The sequence below is a fragment of the Planococcus citri genome, chromosome 5 (assembly GCF_950023065.1).
Source record: "Planococcus citri chromosome 5, ihPlaCitr1.1, whole genome shotgun sequence".
NCBI classification, from domain to species: domain Eukaryota; kingdom Metazoa; phylum Arthropoda; class Insecta; order Hemiptera; family Pseudococcidae; genus Planococcus; species Planococcus citri.
In genome coordinates, this window is record NC_088681.1 from 34,179,549 (window position 1) to 34,201,914 (window position 22,366).

Consider the following 22,366-nt stretch of genomic DNA (forward strand, 5'->3'; position numbering starts at 1 on the left):
TATAAGAAAAGTAATAAAAAATTTGATTGAGCAGTTTTCACATGAAATATTATTTTTTGGAATTTTATTTGAATTTTTGAAGCATTTCAAGGTCTAATTTCATATCAAACGTAGTTTTTTTTCAATTCGATTTTTTTTGAAAAATTTCATAGAAAAAAACGATGACTTGAATTGAGCAGCTAAGTTTTTGTGGGCATGAGGAGTCATGAAAATTATTCAATAAAGTCGAGATATTCAATTTTTCTTTGAAAAATATCAAAAATAAATTTTATGCTCAACAATTTTCTTTTTTTTTCATATTTTTTTCGCAAGACTTCTCATTTTTTAAAAATTATTTGATAGACAAGGAGTATATTTTTTCAGGAGATTTCGTACTTGGGATATTTTGATTTAAAAAATTGTGTCAATATTCTACAAAAAAAACTGAGAGGGACAAACTTTCAAAGTATAAAATTTACAATCGGTAGAATGTGGTCAATTTTTTCTGAATAGTATGGTTTTTGTACTACGAGCAGAATACGAAAGCTCGACTTGAGAGAACGATCTTTTTGATCTTGCATTTTGTTTGACTTTTCAAGTATTTTGAGACTCTTTTAGATGTACGTAAATAATCAAACGTGAAACGTGATGTTTTTGATGTACAATTTTTTTTTATTTTGAAAAATGTAAAAAATGAACTTTAATTGAGCCTCTAAAATTTTTTGTAATTTCAAGAAATCAAATTAAGAAGCTTTTACAACTATTTTGAATCACATTTTAAAATTATATTTTATTTTTCTGCATTTGAAGACATTTTTTTTAGTACCAATACCTTTTTAAAAAATTGTGGAGCTCAAATTTTTGGAAACAGTTCGGGAAAAAAATTAGGTGGCTGCAATATTTATTTGTTATGATTATTTATGAATTTTCATCAACGTTTTAAATTCAATTTATCGAATGAGTACTTGAAAATTTCTCGAGCAATTCACAAAAAATGATGAAAAATACGATTATTGCAAGTTAGGTACAACCTTTTCCCTTCAATTTGTAAGATCTGCAAATCAATTCACAGTTGTGTAGTTTATATTGCTGTATTAACAAACGAACTACTCGATTTATACGGTCATATTTTATTTTATTTTCAGATCGCTCACGTGATTCGAGAAGTTCGATGTTACCAAGATACCCGCTACAGTATCGAACACAATCCAAAAGTCAGTAGTTACCTGTTGAATAAATCGTTACTTCTGGACGACGAAGAACTATACCGTAGATCGTTAGAATTAGAACCTCGTACTAGTCGACTCAGCATCACTCCTTTATCCAGCGTACCGCAAAATCTTTCATCTCAAGGTTCCTGAAAATACAAGAAAAATTGACGCGTTGCCGTATTCGCGTCACTAATCGATACAGTCTATTCTCTAATTCATCTTCATTCCATTTTTATTATTGTATCATACTACCTACCTACGAATTTTTATTACTTGGCGGATGCGTTCCATTCGTTATTTTTTTCCCTCCCCATCACGTGCTTCTTAGTTATTAATTTTAATTTCCATTCAGCGTATTTGTTTTCATCGCATAGCTGAAATACTTTCAATTTTTTTCCTTTTTTTTCTACTACGTTTTAATGTGCTCGAATTATAAGTATTCTCCTTTTTTCCCCTTTTACCTTTTTTTTTTTTATTATTAATAATTTCTTCTTTTCATTCTTTCGACGATATCGTGTCTTTTGCTCGCCAATGTGTGTGTGTATTTTTCTAGTCCGTTATCAGGTTCCTTATTTTTTTTTACATAAGTCAATTGCTAGTCGTTGTTTTTTTTTCGGTCATAATAAGCCATATCATTCTTGGTCATGTGGGAGCATCCGAGCTCATATTTTTGTCTTCCTTTTATTGGAATAAATCATATCCTATATAAATGACGATTGTAACAATTGGCACGATATCGAGATCTTCTATGTAAATATGTTTCTACTTCTTTATTGAGAGAAAAAAAAAATCATCAATGCATTTAAAAAATACTACAACGTTGAACGTATGGTAATTTATATCCTATGTACTTGTATTATCAGATTTTGTGTATATTCGAGTTGCAAATAGGCCTAAGTATAATTAATGTGTATTTGTGTAACGTAATTATAGCTGTGATATTTTAGAGTACAAATTATTACGGAATATTTGCGGGGTAGTGTTACCAAAAAAAAAAAAAAAAAAGGACATGTACTATTAATGTAAGTACGTCGGTAAGATTTTTTTTAAAAAGCTGTTCTATTGTATGGTTATTGGTTACCTTGTTTCGTGTGTTTGGATTTAGTTACCGTCAAGATCTCAATAGGCGGATGAAGGGTGAGATTTTTGTCATCACAGTCCAGGGATAGCCTTTCTACCGGATAAAACTTGTATGATTTTAATGGTTGCAAAAAAAATGATCTCAAAAAATGTTGTTCTAATTGTGTGTCATGTGTGTTCGTTCGTTCATTAGCTTTCATTTGTATTTAGTCTGATTATTGTCGCCGGTGAATGCATCGATTCTAGTTCAATGGTTTCGAATCACCTAGAATTTGGTTTAGGAATATTCACATAGAGGGAATTTATTACCAAGAGGAAGAAATCGAGTTAAATTGTGTTCAGAAGTAATTAAGGTCGAAGTTAGGTTTCGGAATAATTGATTTACATATAATATGAATAATTCATATTTACCTACAAAAGTGATAAAGAATCGTACAGTGTACTACGATAGAGAAAAAAATCATCGAAATTCTTTCATTCAATTTCTTTTCTATGTAGTTAGGTATATATTCTTATACTTAGGTATCTTGTAAACCATGTAAACTTTATGTTTATATTACCTACCTACCTACCTACCTACCTATTTCTAATGAAAATCAAAAAAAAAAAGAAAAAAAAATACCTACTAAATCGTGGTCAGTTTTTGTCATGTGTAAATAAAATTTAAATGTTTCAAACTATATAAAAAATTTAAAAAGGTAAAAAACTTTCCAAATGGTTGTGATACTATTTTATGCGTTGAGTAAGTTGACAATTGTTCATTTTAAAGAAAATGTTTTTTTCTTCATTTTTTTTTGTCGTCTAATCTACGTAAGTACATGTTGCGTTGTTTATGTGTAAAAGTATATTCGTTCTATACGATGTATATGGTAACATTGAATTTACAAACAATCAATTTTTTTTCCAAGCTTCCTCTATTGCAATTTTTTTTGTTTATAAATTAAGTTTTAAATATTTTGTTGTTCCTTTTTATCATCATTTTTTTTCAATTTAATTTTTTTTTTTGAAACATATCTTTACGTGTTTAAATTTACCTACAGCTTCCCCCTTACCCTTTTCAAAGTAGCACTGGATATATTATTACAGTTGAAGAAAAATTACTTTTACCTACCTATCAATAATATTTTTAAAAAAACCATACCTACCCGATTTTATTGACATTGATGTTACCAGAAGGTATAATTTCATTACCTATAAAAATATTTGCTGTGTATACATTAGATGTTTGTTTTTATTTGTTAATTTGTGTGCATTGGTAAATATATGTTTTATTGAAATTCGAACTAAGCGATGATCATCTTCGTTTTATTTTTAAAAAGTAATTATCACTAATAGAAGGGTTTTGGAATCATGGATTGTACGGGTCTGAAAACCTGTTCTAGGACGCTTGACTCAACCCTACCTTCTCTATATTGACTGAAATAAGCTGAGCTGAGACAACCTTGAGAAGCCACACCAATATTATTACAAACAATATAAATCGATTTGAATCGACTAAATTAAAAAAGGCTTTTATCCCAAAACGAAAAGGGTTTTGAAACAATATGTAGTCCAAAAATGTATTCAACAAGCCAGAAAACCTGTCCGAGGACGTTTGACTCGACCCTACCCTCTTTGTATTGAAGGAAATAAGCTGAGCTGAGACAACCTTGAGAACACACCAACGGGTCAATGACCTTAAGAGACCAGCCAGGTAGACAGATGACCTTGGGAAGCTAGACAGTTAGGTCAGTGACCGGGAGAGTCCGGACAGAAGGGTCAATGATCTCAAGAGGTCAGTAGAAAGAGCGTAATTATCATGTGAGCTATCAAAATTCATAAATTTGGGGACTTTTAAAGTACGAATTTGATATTATTTCGCAGCTAAAAATTAAAATATAATAAGTATTCTAGTCTAAATTAGGCTTAATACTCTGAAAATAAACGAAATTCTTATATTCTCGAACAATTATATTTCGATAAACTGTAATATAAAAAACAAAAACAAAAAAATAACGCTAATACGACAGTGATTGAAAAAACACGTGAGAAAAAATCGATTATAACAAAACTATAACAAAACAAAGTAAAAATAAAACAATTAAAATAACAAAAAATTAGAGTACTTATTTAGTATGAATTTCATCGATACTCTGACGAAATATGTAAATGAAAGACAACAATTTTCATCCCGATTTTTGGATCAAGGATCGTGTAACAATAACGAATTAAAACTATGATAAAAAGATAAAATAAATCAACGTAAAAAAATAAAATGTTATAACTTTATAAAAACTAATTCAAAATTTTAATCAATTAAAATTATATTGTCATTTCCGTTATCTATAGATTTCACGACTTTAGCCGGAATAGTTTCATTTTTTCCATTCATTTCGTTCTCGTCATCGCTAACGTTTAGATCATCGAGCAGCGCGTTCAATTCTACAGAAACACTGGTCGTTAATTTATGATCATGGTCTTTCTTATCATGCATTCCATCATTCAATGAGTGGAAATCACTGGGGAAAGTTTCACTTCCGGCAGGATCTATAAATAATGCAGAAAAGAATTATTAATCGTGCATTATTCCATTAAAATAATAAAATAATAAAAATGGACAAAAATCAAAAAAAAAAATAATACACAAACAAGTACCACATCCAGAGAAAAATTTCAAAAAAGTAAATCCAAGTATACCTGGTTGAATCACGTTTTCAGATGTGCTAATTGGAGTCCGACCGTGATCCATAGCTAACACGTGGCCACCTCCATCCTTCACTCCTTCCATCCTGTCATCGTCACTTTCATCGTCTTCGCTCGACGAACTGGAACTTGAACTTGAGCTAGAACTTGAATCTATAAAAAACAAACGCAATTTAGATTTTTTTCTGAAAATGTTTCGAATAAAATATCCAAAATAAATCACCTTCATCTGAAGTCTCTGGCGTTTTATTTTCTACTACATTTTTCGAGTCAACTTTTTCCCCCGAATTGTTTGCAGATTCTGTGGTCACCACAACGTTAGTGGACAAATTGCTCAGACTCTGTAAGTAAACATCATATTAATAAAATCACTTCACGCCATTTAGAAAAATCTCGTAGATGAAAAATTACCTTCTGGTATTGATGTCCATTTTTTGTGTCCCACGACGACGACACCGGATCGATTTTCACTTCGGGGATTTTCTTGACATTTTGTTCAAGATTACTCGAGTGAGCTAGAATATCGTGCTGCGAATAAAACAGAACAATGTTTGAGGAATCTCAACTTGAGAAACGAGAAATTTAATTCAATTCACTACTTCTACCTCTTCCAACAATGTCTTGACTGCTTTCATTAAAATAATAGCTTTTTCGGTTTCTGGAGATTTTCGTCCGTAATGAATAACGCAGTTATTATAAATGAGCTCGATATCTCCCAAAAATTCGTTTTTCGAATGGTATTGGTGGGCTGCAGACAGAAAAGTTTTCCAACATTTAAAGATAAAATATGAAAATACGCAACGAATCGAGCAGTGTAAGAAATTATTCGTACTTTTTACTTTTTTACCGATCGTTTCCAAATCCATAGGACGTGCAATGGCATCGTGGCAAACTTTAGATGCTCTTTTATCGACAGGTTTCATAAAAGGGAAGGATTCCGGCATCCTTGTCAATTTATTCAGGATATTTTCAAGAACGAAGGATACACGTCTTTGGTGATCGTTGCTCGATAGTTGTTTAATTTGTTTTTCCAGTGTTACCAACTGGTATTCTCTTTGTTTCATTATTTTAAGACATAAATTCAACATATCTGTCGCAGCCAACGTGAGAGAACTCATAGCACCTGGTGGGAAAATGTTCACATTGAAATAAAATTCAATCAATATTTCTTTGAAAAAATAATCAAATCAATTACGCGTACCATTATATATCGAAGAATTCTGTATGATTTGATTGAGATCGGATAAAAAATCTCCCCTGTTTTTATACTTCTTCTGTGCGTTTTTTTGTCTCATCGTTTGCAAATCCATCGGTCTATGGATAATACGAAAGTCATTCGGAACATTTTTATGAGAGACAGGGCACATAAAATGCTGAGCATTGGGCATATTTTGAATTTCGTTCAAAATTGCCGCAAAATAATTCATCAATAGAACGTGGGGATCGGTACGACAACCATCAGCGGGTTTGAATCGTTTTTTCAAATATTCGTTCTTTAAATCGTCAGTGCTTGCTTCACGTTTACGAGTCAGTGCATTCTTGAGGATTGCTTCTGATTGTCGTTTGATAACTTCATGAAACTGCAAAGAAACAATCACAGGTAACGATGTTAACCTACAGAACATGATTTATGAATACTTCACCGGAATGTGTTTTTTTGATACAAACCTTGATCAATTGATTGCTGATGGTTAGTTTGGTGCCTTCAACACTGACCAAATTTTCGATTTTGTTGTTTGTTTGTTTTGGTACTTCATCTCCGAGTTCTAGAATCGGAGGTAAGTTGAACATAGGTGGTGGAGGAGGAGCGAGAGGACGAGGTGGTGTGAACTGGTACTGCGGACATGCTCGATTTGATCGCATGTGGCCAATCTATTCGATATAGGATGAAAAATTCAGAATTTTTTTATATTATCGATACATATACGAATAATGTGATCAGTTTATGTTTACAGCATTTCAGTCAACTAACCGCTCCACAGGCTCCACATCTCACTTTAGAGTTGATGTTAACGTTAATTGGACCTTGACCTGGAGAACGTTTTTGTGTAGACACAGTACCGGAGCGCGGGATCATTTTGGTAGGTGTTTCAGGATGCTTCGAAGGATCTTGCGATGGTTCAACGGTCAGCAAACCTATTGGAAAATTATATTCATTAAATTTTATCATCCCATTTCTTAAAAATAGGCTAATAATTATTTTTGGTCGAATAAAATTATCCAAAAGATATTTCCCACTGTTCCTCTATAAGTACCCATTTTCTGCAAATTTTTTCACTAAAAATTTGTTCGAGTTGGAAATCATCAGAATTTTCTATCTTTTATTCACATTAAATGAGAAAAAAACATGCTTACGATTCCTCTTCCTCCTGAGTTCCATTTCTTTCCTTTCTGAAACTTTGGGAACCGCAAATTGTTTGATGAACTCTTCAGTTTTGGTGGTGCGTACTTTCACATAAGCTTCAATCACGCCTTGATTTCGTACCACTTCCGTTCTGGTGAACTCATTACCATTAGGATCTCTATAAGTGCGATAGATCCTCAACACACGTTCTAAAGTAAACAGTAAAAATAAATAAACAATGTAAAATTTAGAGAGCACGTATTGATTCCATCTAATCAAATGTTGAGTATAGGTACCTTTCTTTAAATCTAGGTCACTTTTTTTCAGATTATCATCGCGCACCAATTTACGTAATTCTTTTCGTTGTTGCTCCTCACGTTCTAACCGCAACTGCACACATACAATATTTTTAAAAAAATGTAATGCTTATATTTTTATCGAAGATTCTTTATTAAAAATGATCGAGTATCATCTATACGTTACCTGCGTACTGGTTTTCTTGCTAGTCAACATGAGTTCGATGTGTCTGCTCATTTCTTCAATATCGGAGTCATCGTCATCGGAACTTTCACCTTCATCACTTGAGAGTATTTCTCTCGAAGACAGTATTTTATTTTGAAGGTCGAAAAGACGCTGGCATTCCTTTTCGTATCTGAAAGTCGGACATTATAATCTTTAATCAATTGTATTTCAATCGTTCGAACGTAAATTAATATCAATACCTTCTTTGTCGTTCAGCAGCCGAGAATCGATTCTTTTTTGAGAATTTAGCTAAACGTTTTCCGTTAACTTTAGCTTTTTTCTTCGATAACGCACGAACAATTTCGATAACTTCCCATTGATTCAACTTCTTAATCTGGAATTTCAAAATAAATGCCGTAAATTTTAAATCGAACGGGTTTTCAAAACGATAGGAATTTTAACCCACAATTTTTTCAGGAATTCCGTATTTTTTTAAAAATGTCTTGCCAGTATTCAATGATAAGTTATTCAAATCAGCACCCATATCGTCGAGTATTTTCTTCGATTGCATTAATTGTTCTTCGTCATTTTCCTAAATCATAAAAACATTGCATCCAAGACCAAGTCTACTAAAAAATTAAATCTGAGAAATAAAATATTATGTAGGTAGGTACCTTGGACGTTGGTCTAACTGGCACTTGTATGTACGAAAAGCCTTCATCACACCCGGTTGGATCAGCAGGACCGTTCAGTTGAAGCAAACATTTACCTTTCATAGCTTGAATATAAGCTCTGGTGGTATTCCAAGGAGCTGCTTTGACTTCATCGTCTAGTTTTTGCAACATATCAGGATCGTCGTCTATAGGAGCGAAAACAGATTTCTCACCGTACCCGGCATCCTATTTCAAATGAATGAAATTCAATAACTTGTCAAAATAAACACATCATGCGAATTAAAAATAATTTCAAAATTTTAATTCGTACGTATAGTCTTTGTTCTGCAGCAATTGCACTAAAATATGCACAGTACTGTTCTGGAGAAACCATCGATCTGATTTGATCTTCGGAAGGCAGTACAAAATCTGGTTTCAACACCCACCACCATGAATTGTCTGAAAAATAATATTCAAATTGAAACACTCAAATTTATGTGATATTTATTTGAAAATAAGGAAATTTCATACCGAGTATCTTCAAATTAGCGCATAATTGCAATCGTTTACGAATACTTTCTTTAGGATGGGATGGAAATGCCTTCATAACATCTTCGAATTTGATTCTTCTCGGCAGAACCTCACAACGCCAAAATAATCTGTAAATAAATACCTAAAAATACCGTTCGCATTAATCACACTATTTAGTACGTCACAGATGAATTTTTAAGTTCTGCGGGCTGCTTACGAAAAAAAAATCCCTAACGAAATCGATGGCTATTTTGGAACGTGGGCTAGGGACTTCGTGCAATGGACATAATTGACCAGCCGTAAATAACGCGTTTACTTCTCGAATGAAGTACTTCTGCCTGAATAAGAAATTCAAATTAATCATCAGATGAACTTTTTCTCAACACACCGAATAGATGAATAGATTACCGAACCTCGTTCTAATAACTAGGAAATCAGTTTGTGGAATCCTATGTTCGTATATAGGAGCTCGATACAAGTTGTTTTCGATTGCTTGGATCGATTTGCCAGGAGGTAAAGTTCCCAAAAATGGAGACGTGTGTGCATGAGCTACTTCACCGTAACGGAACTTGGTCCGATTTTGGTCTTTAGTTGCCTTTCGTTTGTAGTAATTTCTAATTTTCGAACACATTCCAACCTATTGAAATAACGCATGGTTAGATTCGTTCGTCATTTCTTCGTAGTAAAATGTTGAAAAAAATTACTTGATTGATTAGAGGAGGATGTTCTTCGGAAAACTCGACCAGAATTAATTCACCGTCTCGTCCAGTTAAATCTGTAGCGGTCCGCATAAAGAACACGTTTCCTCCGCCGGAAGCAACACGTAGTTCTTCTCTTTCCTGCAAAGAACGTCAGTGAATAACAGTATAGAATTCTTAAAACATTTCTTTTAGCAAGTATGCCTATACTACTAACTTTGGCTATATCTTCGATATATTTGGTCAATGAAGTCACAGAATGAGCTCCAGGGAGACCCATAGGACCGTTTGAATATCGTTTCAGCGATGGTCGATGAAAATTTCTCAATCGCATAGGACCAATTTGCGTTTGTACAAAAGGAGCTTGAAGTTCGATCACAGGAATCGAATGTTGGATTAGATTTCCACCCATTTTCAATTTTAAAAATGGGTCCGATGATTTTGGCAAATAATAACTGAAACAAAGATGATCAATTAATACACGATCACGAATCTCGATCGATGGAGTGAAATTTTCTAGTAGGTACTAGGTACCTGTCGTTGGATATGTTGAAAGGGTCGAGGTTCGGTGACTGAGATGATACATCTTCGCCCAATTCATCGATCACTTTAGCTTTATTACGTAAAAGTTTGGATTTTGAAGTTGCACTGGGATCTAATTTTTGTTTTTTAGGATCTGCGTCGCCTTCGATCTCGTAAATTATATTTTCGTCGTTTAGATCCAATGTTGGAAGTTTGGGATAAGGTATTCGCGTGACAGCTTCGGAATCCCAAATAATTTCATCTTCCCAAATTCCATGAATAAGTTCGTCGTTCTCGATCGGAAATATGGAATACCAAGTATTATCGGCATTATCAGTCGTGCCCTTTATACCGGATCTGAAAGTATTCAAAAAAAATTAAAATTCCAGTTCTCACTTTCATCACTCAATGCTACCACTAATAATACAGAGAATCATATTTACGTATAAGATTTATTTTGAGGATGACCGAGGAGCTGAGCTAGTCTATAATTATTATAAGGTAACCAACCAGCGGCATGAGTTTGGCGGTTCAAATTCCGCCATACCTAGAATTATCCAAACGCTGTGAAAACTGCACTAAGTTAACAATAAACTCGTTTACACTGTATCTCACTTTTTGCCTGACTTTTTCATTGACCTCCCAGATAACATCATCTTCCCATGTTATCTGTACAACCATAAGAAACGACTCATCTGGAATATCGCACCCACCGGAATGGATTATTTTTTCGGTGGCAGGATTATCATCAGTCTGAAATACAGATCGATATCAAAAACAAATATATTTATTTAAAAATCAAATAAACGATTATTTAATTCGTTGACTCGTACTTTCTTCAATTTGAAACCATAATCGAACCCTTCTCCATTTTCAGGTACATTCAACTTATCATACCACAGCTTAGCAGGTCCAAAACGCCAATTAGCTGCTCCAGGATTTGCTCCGGTGTTGTCTTTTTTCCGCTTCATGTTTTTCGCCGCTGGTTTGGAAATATAACCCTAAAAACGTATAATACGATAGAACAAGTCTAACAAAAAATAACCCATGTAGATCGAAAAACCGGTTTACCTCATCAGGTACAATCGCAGCAGCAGGTGACGACGGTGTAGCATGTTCAGAACTGAGACCAGTGTGCTTCGATACTTCATTCACGAATGATTTATTGGATTGATTCAGCTTTTCGTGTTGCTCAGCATTACAAGAAATTTTCGATGGCTTTGATGGCTCCTCTGGATCAGATGATCTCGGAAAACGAGAAATCTAAGCAGAAATACACGATTAGATACATGCATCGTTATCATGCATTGAGCATTACAACTCTATAACTCACTTTTCCGGCATGAAAATCAGGAAAAAGTTGTGGTACGTCTGTACTGGAGTACTTTGCTGGTAACTTTCTGTGTTCTTTGTCATTTTGACCGGTTTCCGGTAACGTTGATGATTCCTGTAGACCGGATGACCTCGAAAACCGAGCGATCTATGCAAAGAACATACTATATAGCATCATTATTACGTACCATGAATAGCTCAAGTCAGTAGATAACTTACTTTTCCAACATAATAATCAGGAAAGAGTAGAGGAACGTCAAAATTGCAGTATTTTGCCGGAACCGAATTCGAATTTCGGCATCTTCCAACGGACGGTTTTGAAACCGGTGCTGAAGGAGGTGACGTATCGGTAGTGGTAGCTGCGAGTTCACATTCATCACAATCACAATTTTGACAACTTCCATCGGTCAGTTCATCATCGGTATCTGAACTACTCGAATTCGTCGTCGATGGTGATTTTGAATTTGGAATGAAAACGCAGTCGGAGTCGCTGCTCTCCTCGTTGTGCGCTACATCGGTATTCATATCGGAATTTTTCGTATCTTCAACGTTGATAACTTCACTTCGTAAAGAATCCGGTTTCATTTTCAAGGGGGCTTTAAAATGTTTTTTATTATCGTAGTTCAAACAGTTCTCGAGTCAACTCGACCACGACCATCGCTGCGCCGTCGATATATAATGTACACATAAACGATGTAAGGCGAATTTGAAAAGCAGGAGAGTTTTACATCTCACACATTTGGTTTCTCGGTACCGTATATAGATTGATTTATCGCCGAATCTATTCAACACAACACATAATAATTAGTAACACGTGAAACATAATTAATTACGATAACATAAGTATGATAAAAGTAACGTACCCGGCTAATTATTTTCTTTAAAATTACGTAAAATACAAATTATTTGCATTCGAAACTCACAAGTTGTCACGTGCTTTTCCAACAGCATTCATTTCACAAAATCGCAGGTGCAGGTAAAGTGGTAAACAAAACACACCGAGAAAGATGAACGACCAGTCGACCAATGACAGCTCTCAGAAATAAAAACACAGAACGCCGGCGGATTTCTTATCGTTTTCATCGAAAAAATAAGATAAGCAGAAAATTATCAGATTTAATTCTCAGCGTTATTTATATTCACTAATCATTTCAACGAGAACGAATTTTCAAGGTAATAAACGATAAAAAAATGAATCATTTCGACGAGGACGAATTATTTACAAGGTAATAAACGAAAATGAATCATTCATAATTCACCTAATTGGTTCTTTTCACTGAAAAATGACGTAGGAAAACTAGCCGAGGCCCCAAATTAATGTCACTTGGTGGGTACAGTACGCGAGTAATTATTTTAAAGCAAAAAACTGAAGACTTGTATTCTGATATGTAGTTTCACTTTTCAGCAAGCAACACGCATCGAACGATAAAACTGAAAGGATTCCTGAGTAGTGATGTAATGAGTACACAATTTTACACGCAAGCAATGATGTATCAAAGACATTGACGACTTACCATACCCCCCGAGACGAAAAACTATGGATGATTGCTGGAATATTTCGAAGAAACATCTGTTTCGCACTTCGCAGTGATTCGTTGTGCAATGTGCACTGTGGTCGATATTTGGTGCTAGGGTAATATTTTTTGTTCTCAATCTTTTTCTTTTATTTTAATTTCATATGATCGGAAAATGAGTAGTTTCCTAGACAGTTTTGTGGTTGGAAATAGTATATTACTATACAAGAGTCGAACTGGAATCATTACGTATTGAGTGCATCTGATTGCTGAACGAGCGAAGCGAGTGAAGCAAATGCACGAGATACGTAAAATTCCAGTTCGATTCTTGCATTGTAAGATATTTTTCATAATTAATGCAATGAAACAAACCGATTTACGTAAATAATTAACAAAATACTTGATTGCTTTTCTCCTTACCTAGGGAAGGAGAAAAGCAACCAGGGAAGAAAAAAGTACGGTTGCTTTTTTCCTTCCCTTGGGTGTTTTTTTTTCACCAATCGTTGCGCGTTAAAACGTAAACAAGTTGGGAAAAACTACGTTCAACCATATTGGTATGTTTCTTTCAATGCTGGTTTGAACTCGTTCGTAATTCTAGCGTTTCTCAACATTTATCGAGTGTGTTATACCGACGTTTCATTGCATGTATTATGAAAATACGTCTTTAACGCAGCCATCTAAACATGTGCGGAAAGCAGTTACTTTCCTCCCTAGGGAGGAAAGTAACTGTTTTCCGCGCATGTTTACAAATTCGAAATTGACAATTTTTAAAAATTTCGGCATTGATTTTCCTCTCATATGAAATTAAAATAGTATACGCGACAGGATTGGACAGTAACGCGATTAACTTGTGCGATTTAAGTCGCTCGGCTTCGCCTCACTCCTTAAACTTCGCACTCGTTAATCGCATACTTTCCGCTCCTGTCACGTAATGTACTATTATAAAGCTTTTCTTAGGAATATTGCTCTGGAATTGACCGGAAATTTGAATCATCGCTATGAATATCCCTGTTTTTTAGATTTCATTCCATATTCAAAGTACAGATTCACTTCAAAAACTACTTGAACAAAATTTCACCAAAAGATTTGCAATCAACGAATAGGTACCTTACCTATATCACTAAAATGTAATTTGTATAATTATGCCATAGTACCTATGGAAAATAACGAAGAGTGAGTTTTTGATCCACGAATGTGAGAATGTAGGTAAGGAACTGCCTACAGGTGATTTTCAGTCCTTTTTTTTAAAACTCTTCTGTTTTATCATACAGGTGATTTTCAGTACTTTTTTTTAACAGTTCTGTTTTATCAAATTCTGATAAAACAAAAGAGTTAAAAAAAACTGAAAATCACCAGTAGGTTCAGGTAGTACCTTACCTACCTCTACCTATCTCACATTTATGGATCACAAACCCACTCTTCGACATTTCCCATACTGACAGAAAAACTAGATACAGGGTGGCCAGAAATATCGGGTACCCCTAAAAAAGTTTTCTAATTAAATACTTCGGTTGGTCACAGTGAATGATAATAATGATAACACATGATTGGTTGTTGGACTGGAGAGATAACATTCCACCAATCATATGCATCTATTTCACGTTGCCAACCTATATTTTTAATGAAAAACTTTCTTAGGGGTACCCGATATTTCTGGCCACCCTGTACATACATTTAGTGATACCTAGACCTACCTACTTAGGTATTCGTTGATTGTTTGTTCAAGTAGTTTTTGAAAAAAATCTGTACTTTGAATACCTTAGGCTTAAGTATGGAATATAATCGAAAAAATCAGGGAGATTTAGCGATGATTCAAATATTCCATCAATTCGAGAGCAATATGCTTATACATACTAATTATGTCCTTCCCATTCTATACTATCCTCAAACCCTAACCTTGATAAATATTTACTTACCTACACATAAATTAAACAAAACCAATATCTACATGTAAAATCGAAGGACCAATACTTACTGCTGTGGGAATCGTTACTCGTGCTCCTAGGTACCTGTTGAAAAAGTTGAATTCAAGTACTTACACCACTACTTAAAATCATTAAAGTACAACCAATGAGGCGATGAAGTAATAAGTCGAACTCGAAAGTTCTTATAAAGATGCGAACGATGAACGAATCTGAATCTCATTCTAAACTCGACCTAAATTTGAAACCATCGCACTTCTTGTAGGTGCTCAGAGGCGCGAGGAGGAATATGTGAAAAAGCTAAAGTTTGGTTGGTCCATTAAGGGATGCATTGTGTACAGTGGTGTGCGAATTATTAGACTAGCGCAATTTTTTGCTACTGCATAAGCAGATTTTTGGGGAAATACGTACTATTTAATGAATTAAACTGATTTTGAATTTTTTATACCATATCATTGACCACAAGGAACACTTTTTTTTGGTTTGGAAGCATTCATTTACTTTTTAAAAAAATTTTCTAGTTGTAAAATGAAATTTCACCAATTAGGAAAAAATCAGTTTTTCAGTAATAAATAATTATAAATTTCTAAATCTGGAAGCAATTAAACACGGATTCCAATTAAATGGACATCTATGGACCTTAGCCGATGCTGATTGGCCATTGGTTTTCAAAATGAAGCTGTATTTTCGAAATGCGCCATTTTTCGTACTGGAATTTAGAGTTACAGAAAAGTCAAAAAAACATGTTTTTCCGTTGCTGATTTCTCAATTTCAACCAAAATTCAATAAATGGGACACCAAAATGACCGCAATTTAGTTGCGGATCTCCTCCCGTTGACAGAATTTTGCTATCTCATTTTGCTCTCGCAAAATTCGCAAAAGAATCTTGAAAAATGAGATTTTAAAAATGCACAAAAAACGACGTTTTTCAAGCTACTTCTGCTCGTGGAAGGAAAACGCGAATACCAATCGTTTCGCTCTAACCGCCATTCGATTCCTCATAAAATTTACCTTCAGAATCAATTCCTGAAAAAATATATTGCAATAATTTGCGAGGTTTTAATAATTTCTTTTTTCTCAAGATCGCCTTATATGCGATTTTTGCTGCATGAGCGAATTTGTGAATAAAGAAATTGTTAAAACCTCGCAAATTATCGCAATATATTTCTTCAGGAATTGATTCTGAAGGTAAATTTTATGAGGAATCGAATGGCGGTTAGAGCGAAACGATTGGTATTCGCGTTTTCCTTCCACGAGCAGAAGTAGCTTGAAAAACGTCGTTTTTTGTGCATTTTTAAAATCTCATTTTTCAAGATTCTTTTGCGAATTTTGCGAGAGCAAAATGAGATAGCAAAATTCTGTCAACGGGAGGAGATCCGCAACTAAATTCCGGTCATTTTGGTGTCCCATTTATTGAATTTTGGTTGAAATTGAGAAATCAGCAATAGAAAAACGTGTTTTTTTCACTTTTCTGTAACTCCAAATTTCAGTATGAAAAATGGCGCATTTCGAAAATACCGCTTCATTTTGAAAACCAATGGCCAATCAACATCGGCTGAGGTCCATAGATGTCCATTTAATTGGAATCCGTGTTTAATTGCTTCCAGATTTAGAAATTTATAATTATTTATTACTGAAAAACTGATTTTTTCCTAATTGATGAAATTTCATTTTACAACTAGAAAATTTTTTTTAAAAGTAAATGAATGCTTCCAAACCAAAAAAAAGTGTTCCTTGTGGTCAATGATATGGTATAAAAAATTCAAAATCAGTTTAATTCATTAAATAGTACGTAGGCCTATTTCCCCAAAAATCTGTTTATGCAGTAGCAAAAAATTGCGCTAGTCTAATAATTCGCACACCACTGTAGTAATGCAACAATGCATAAAATAAAACTATGAAAGTAGTTTTCTCAACGTGATTTATTTCTAGTCAGACACTGAAAATAGACTTGTATTTCTAGGTCAAATAAACCATTAGTACCACAGTGAAGTCATCCTACACTAGTGGACAGCTAGACCGTAGACGGAATCGATAAAAGAAAAAGATACATAGTAGACAAAAAGGACTCAAAGAAACGAATACAATATCACGGTGTACCCAAATCATCCCTATCTTTCTAAAAATGGAAACGTCACGTACATACGCACCACGTACTCGGGCTCTGTTTATACACATTATGACCCATCCAGTACCTTTGTACCTCTAGGTATAATGAAGGGACAGAACTCACTAGTGAAATTCGGCGAAATATAGAATAAGTATTGATTGACAAATTTGTTCATTGTTTGCTCTTTTCTAACAACTTCATAAAGATCTTATATACCTACCTATGTGTATCTTTTTTTTTTTTTTTTTTTTTTTTTTTTAGGGAAGAACACGAAAATGAAAACAAAATTTTTGCATGCAACCTATCGCTCATTCAAGTAGATACAGGCATGATACAGGGTGCCCAGAAATATCGAGCACCCCAAAGAAAGTTTTTCATTAAAAATATAGGTTGGCAACGTGAAATAGATTCATATGATTGGTGGAATGTTATCTCTCCAGTCCAACAACCAATCATGTGCTATCATTATTATCATTCACTGTGGTCTGTGACCAACCAAAGTATTTTAGTGGAAAACTTTTTTAGGGGTGCTCGATATTTCTGGGCACCCTGTAATTATCACAAATCGTTATCTGTGTGCTCATTCAATCAGATAGGTATCACGAACTCCACTCCCGGAACTCGATGAGTATTCCGAATCAAATGTGCACCCTGTACACTTTTGTACGTATCATTCGTATAAATATGAAACGAAACAAAACCAATGGAACGTACTAATTTGATGACACATCTGTTGTGCACCTATTGTGTATAAGTCGCCAGTCGGTACACTTGAATGTAATGTGTTATCAGTAACACATCCGGTGTCTTGTTTAACCAGTTGCAGACAATATTGTCGGCTATTTTTAGAAGTTTACGAGTTGAAATTACATAAATTATGCATACGGCATCGACAGTTTTGAAATACCTAGTCTCGGTTTTCAGTATGTCTGACTATGAACTATCTACAGTTGATACAACGCAGAGTTTCATTTCGTCACTATGCTGGACAACATCACTCCTTAGATGACAGGAACATTTAAAAATCATCTTTACAAATTAAATTGGAATACTTTATTCGTAATCTTTTACAATAAAAACTTCATTTCAAAAACGTTCAAAGAAGAACAACACAAATTAAACAAAAAGGTACATAGGTACAGTTGAATTTATTATAACATGAAATTCGTACAACAATCATCGTATTCATTATTGATATTGTGACTAGAAAAAAGTGGTGAGAGGACGCGGACGTTTTCATGAGCAATAAGGGCAAAAATTGACAGAACATGTTACCTATGTGTTGAACATAGAAATGATCATTTCAAGCTTTCCAGTTTAAATATCTTTCATCTATAAATACTGCATTAATGCTTAGAATAACATCCAAAAATTATACAACTAATAAAAAAGATATGAAAAATAATGTGATACATCGTCTTCTGGCATCTCAAATTACATCGATTTATGTTCTACGCGCTACAAACTATACATATTCGGCTTTTCATAATGTTATAGCAAACATAAATTAATATTCAGCCTTTTAAATAATCACAATTTTTTTTTTTATTATTAATACGTTCGATTTCGTTTCATCGCTAAAATTATCGATAGATATTTGTGAATATGGCACAATTTAGGTAGGTAGGTACAGGTAGGTATAGTTAGGCAAATTACATAAAAATATACTCACACAGGCGTATAGAGTACATTGTCATCATTTTGTTTCGAACGTTGAAAAAAATTGGAAGATGAGTTTCTTTTGAAATTACCTCAGGTACCTACTTTTGAAAAAATAAACCGATTTTGCGCATTTAATGAATAATTCCATCATCAAAATGGGAATCATCGGGTGGTAGTTGAAAATACCGCGCAAAAATAACAGCAAAAGTTTAAATTTGTTGGTCAATAGTGGACAGATAGGAAAATGAAATAGAAAGCTTACAAAATAAACTGAAAAATTAATAGATAAGTAAATCGAATCGGTAAAAAATAAAAATGCGTATCGAACCGTACATATCGATGAATTTTTATTTAAAAAAAAATCAAAAGTGTAACGCCAAATTATAAAAGCGTTGCTTGTATAATTTGATAAATTGCAGTGTAAATAGGTGTTTCGGTGGGTAAAACTGGTCCCTTGCTTATTTTATTTCGTCAATTTTAACGCGATGAGTTTCAAAATAATTCACCCCTTTAATGGTTTACCATATTTTGAATAATTAATTCGAACAACCATAGGTCATCGATCGAAAGGGAATAATTTAAACTTTATATTTTTTATTTAAACCGAAAATAAATAATTTTACAATTAAATTCAGACGATTCCCTTTTGTTAGCATTTCGCTCTCCAAAATATTACGAATTGTTCACAAAATTAAGTATCGAAAACACGATTACCCGAAATAATAAAATCGCAGTCTTTAAGCCAACGAAAAATCAACCCCCGTCCATTCTAAATTTATACTTACGCATATAAGAAAACAAATCTGCGTAAAAGGAGAAAATATTACGAAATACAAAAACATAAACGTGGAACAAGAAGATAGAGAAAAAAAACGTATAAATTCAACATCCAAAAAAACAAATAAATAAAAAATGAAAACGAAACAATGATTAAATAATAGGAAAACAGTGTCGAGACTAGATTAAAACAGGGAAACAAGCTACTCTGGAAAATCCGTTCGGTATTATCGGAAATATTTTAATCCGGTAACCACGAAAAACTTCTCGATAAATAAATCCGAGTCTAAAAGCGCAATATGGGCCGCTCTACCGATCAATGAGTTGGCAGTGGTGGGTAAAAGATGGTGGACATCGTATCGGACAAATGTTACGTCTGGTTTATTAATTATAGGTTGGATTATACTTTGCACCATTTCACGATACGCTGTACCTAAAAATATCACCCATCGGTATAAAAAATGCATCATAAAGAAGTCTTAAAAATCCATTAGGTAGGTAATTTTTACCTGTTACGGAGGTATCTTTAATGGCAGCTTTGCACAGCTCTATTCTGGCCGAATGTAAAGGAACGTATCGATCTTGCGACGAGCCAAAAAGTAACACGTGCCGAAAATGACTCAAATGGCATTTTTGACTCAATCGATATAAAAACGTATTCCTAATGTTGGACGCATCGCGAAGAGATAATTGTAAAAGGGTTCCGGATTTTTTCACCTTTTGCATAAACCAAACGCCTGCAATTGAGAAAACAATTACCATTATTTCGTTTAATTTAAATGTTTCGAATTTATTCAGTATGTTCGGTTTGTACCAGAATTAATTATGGTACCCATATTAATAAGGCCGCTGCCGTTGTACAATATTCCCAAATGAGGCCCGGATAACGACATGAATGTGTGTAATTTTGGTAACAAGTGTTTCATTTGCGGTCTAGCGATGGCTGATCGAACCACAATAGCTCCTAATGAATGCCCTATGAAGCTTATTTTTTCCGGGTTTATTTGACTCTTGGCGATATACGAGAGTACTTCGGTGACCAGTTGGTCGGTCATTCTTTCAAAATCTGAAAATGTATCCCCCTGAAAAAAAAATAAAAATATTAAAAGGGTTGAAATGAAATAATAAAATAAAATTTAAGAGTTGGTTGAACCCAAATTTTAAAAAGAAAAAAATGAGTACGTAAAGGAATATCTCTTTAAAATGTCGCGTTCACGTGAATCATTTTCAGAAAAAAAAAATGGTAAAAAAATACTTATACAATTAGGTACCTACCTATAAAAATCTTATTTTAAAAAAATAATAAAAATTTAAAAAAAAACTCATCAATTAAAAACAAAAATGATTTCAAACCAACTTTGAAACTTTCCATCGTTAATTTAAAAAATCAAAAATTCAAATTACTTGATTTCTTTCAGACATCAAAAATTCCAGATTAGCTCCCGGTAATCCCAATTCCAAATATGCGCGAACCAGACGAAGATCTCCAGCGCTACCGTCCAAACCATGAACACAAACAATTAGATGGACGCCTTCGGGTGAAAATATCCTGTATTCTTCACTCAGATGAAAATAAGGTAGGGTCGATGCCAATGTAGGAAAATCGCTGCGAATGCAATAACAAAAATCATGGATTTACATATTTTTATGTTCTTAAAATACAAATAGGTATGTACGAAAGAAGTAGGTAAATACCTGTATAAGGTCCCAGTAAAATTAATCTGTTGTTTGAATTCTTCCTTGTGCTTATTAAAAGTTGAATTTTTATCGTAAATATCGTGATGTTTTAATTTATCAGAAGGATCAGTATCAGTATCACAATAATGTCCATTCACCTCGAAGGTGACACCATCCGGATTAGCATATCCACTGCAACAATAAAATAACACGAAGTAGGTAGAAGTACTTAGCTCAAAATTGATGCAAAGATTGATAAGTAAGCACAAAAATTGTGGAGAGTCAGACAATAATGAGCTAGATCGAATGAGCACACGAAAATATATCATAAGCTAAAATTTCAGATGCAAAAATACATTTTTTAATTTTTGGCGAATTTTTAAAAATCCAATTTAGGTCAAAAATAATTTAAAAAATTCGAATTTTACCAAATTGGCCAAGATAATTGAAATTTGGAATATACTCTTATTTTCGATTCGCCAGATTGATTGGAAACGGTTTCGAACCGTTTTGAGTAGGTAGTTCTGGAACCTCCAGTTGATTTTTAAAATTTTTCATCAAATGAAGGTGGAAAGCTGAACTTTGCTCTGCACTTGAATTTCAACATGCTGAGTCGACTGAAGATGAGTTAAAATTGTTCTAGAGCCTCCAGCGATTTTTTGGAAATTCCAGTTTTCAATTTCATGGTTGAAAATTTCAAAAATTTAACGATTCTTCAATAATTGACGTAAAAAGCTGGAATTCAGTTCGTATTCTCTTTTTGATATTCCGAGTCGATTACAGGTTATATCAAGCTGTTTTGGGGCCTCCAGAGATTTTTTTGGAAATTCCAGTTTTTCAAAAAATCGCTGTAGGCTCCAAAACGACTTGAAATCACTTGCAATCGACTCAGCATGTTGAAATTAAGGTACAGAAAGAATTTTGACTTTCAAATTTCATTTGTTGTAATTTTGTGGAAATTCAAAAATATGCTGGAGGCTCCAGAACTACTCTCAAAACATTTCGAAACTGCTTCCAATCGATTTGGTGGGTTGAAAATAGGATGTATCTCAAATTTCAGTTTTCTAGGTCAACTTGGTAACATTTTCATTTTTTAAAAATTTTTGGCCCAAATTTGATTTTAAAAATTTTTTATCAAAAAATTCACTTTAGCTGGTGGTATATTTTTGTATGTTCCTTCCATCAAGCTTGGTCCGATTCAAAAAAAATG

At 33.7% G+C, this 22,366-nt stretch overlaps 3 protein-coding genes and 1 long non-coding RNA gene across 15 annotated transcripts in view; 2 read left to right on the forward strand and 2 right to left on the reverse strand.

Moving 5' to 3' along the window:
• The window catches only part of LOC135846510 (ras-specific guanine nucleotide-releasing factor 2-like), a 131,857-nt gene extending 128,304 nt beyond the window's left edge, over window positions 1-3,553 (forward strand). For all 9 annotated transcript variants that reach the window (XM_065365629.1, XM_065365635.1, XM_065365632.1 and 6 more), the window contains exon 27: window positions 1,125-3,553. In XM_065365629.1, coding sequence (XP_065221701.1) covers window positions 1,125-1,340 — 216 coding nt within the window. In that variant the 3' untranslated portion in view covers window positions 1,341-3,553. The remainder of the gene's footprint in view (window positions 1-1,124) is intronic.
• Window positions 3,554-4,215: 662 nt separating this feature from the next.
• Window positions 4,216-12,573, reverse strand: LOC135846804 (transcription initiation factor TFIID subunit 1-like). The gene is made up of 29 exons (XM_065366087.1): window positions 12,358-12,573; window positions 11,714-12,275; window positions 11,496-11,642; window positions 11,234-11,425; window positions 10,996-11,163; window positions 10,778-10,915; window positions 10,606-10,709; window positions 10,175-10,519; window positions 9,858-10,095; window positions 9,647-9,781; window positions 9,356-9,579; window positions 9,160-9,280; window positions 8,943-9,084; window positions 8,743-8,870; window positions 8,433-8,657; window positions 8,225-8,350; window positions 8,019-8,152; window positions 7,780-7,948; window positions 7,593-7,686; window positions 7,308-7,505; window positions 6,925-7,088; window positions 6,621-6,824; window positions 6,154-6,532; window positions 5,785-6,075; window positions 5,558-5,700; window positions 5,364-5,480; window positions 5,176-5,293; window positions 4,947-5,105; window positions 4,216-4,796 (listed from the first exon to the last, which is right to left on the reverse strand). The coding sequence occupies exons 2-29, from the start codon at window positions 12,077-12,079 to the stop codon at window positions 4,558-4,560; spliced, it is 5,208 nt and encodes a 1,735-aa protein (XP_065222159.1). The 5' UTR covers window positions 12,080-12,275; window positions 12,358-12,573; the 3' UTR covers window positions 4,216-4,557.
• A 122-nt stretch (window positions 12,574-12,695) lies between these two features.
• Window positions 12,696-17,200, forward strand: LOC135846805 (uncharacterized). The gene is made up of 3 exons (XR_010559016.1): window positions 12,696-12,821; window positions 12,900-13,127; window positions 16,894-17,200. It is a non-coding gene; the product is annotated as an uncharacterized LOC135846805 (long non-coding RNA).
• Window positions 17,201-18,070: 870 nt separating this feature from the next.
• Window positions 18,071-22,366, reverse strand: part of LOC135848825 (protein FAM135A) — a 102,699-nt gene continuing 98,403 nt past the window's right edge. For 2 of the 4 annotated variants that reach the window (XM_065368886.1, XM_065368884.1), the window contains 5 exons: window positions 21,175-21,348; window positions 20,884-21,085; window positions 20,312-20,561; window positions 19,989-20,216; window positions 18,071-19,912 (listed from right to left, as the gene is read on the reverse strand). In XM_065368886.1, coding sequence (XP_065224958.1) covers window positions 19,707-19,912; window positions 19,989-20,216; window positions 20,312-20,561; window positions 20,884-21,085; window positions 21,175-21,348 — 1,060 coding nt within the window. In that variant the 3' untranslated portion in view covers window positions 18,071-19,706. Of the gene's footprint in view, window positions 19,913-19,988; window positions 20,217-20,293; window positions 20,562-20,883; window positions 21,086-21,174; window positions 21,349-22,366 lie in introns of all 4 variants that reach the window. The other 2 variants (XM_065368885.1, XM_065368882.1) reach the window with 1 other exon arrangement.

Coding starts and splice junctions, on each gene's coding strand:
- LOC135846804 (XM_065366087.1), bottom strand. CDS start 12,079: ATGAAACCGGATTCTTTACGAAGTGAAGTTATCAACGTTGAAGATACG. Junction 10,710..10,777: donor ATGAAAAAGTCAGGCAAAAA/GTGAGATACAGT, acceptor GGATAATTCTAG/GTATGGCGGAATTTGAACCG. Junction 9,580..9,646: donor ATCCTCCTCTAATCAATCAA/GTAATTTTTTTC, acceptor TTATTTCAATAG/GTTGGAATGTGTTCGAAAAT.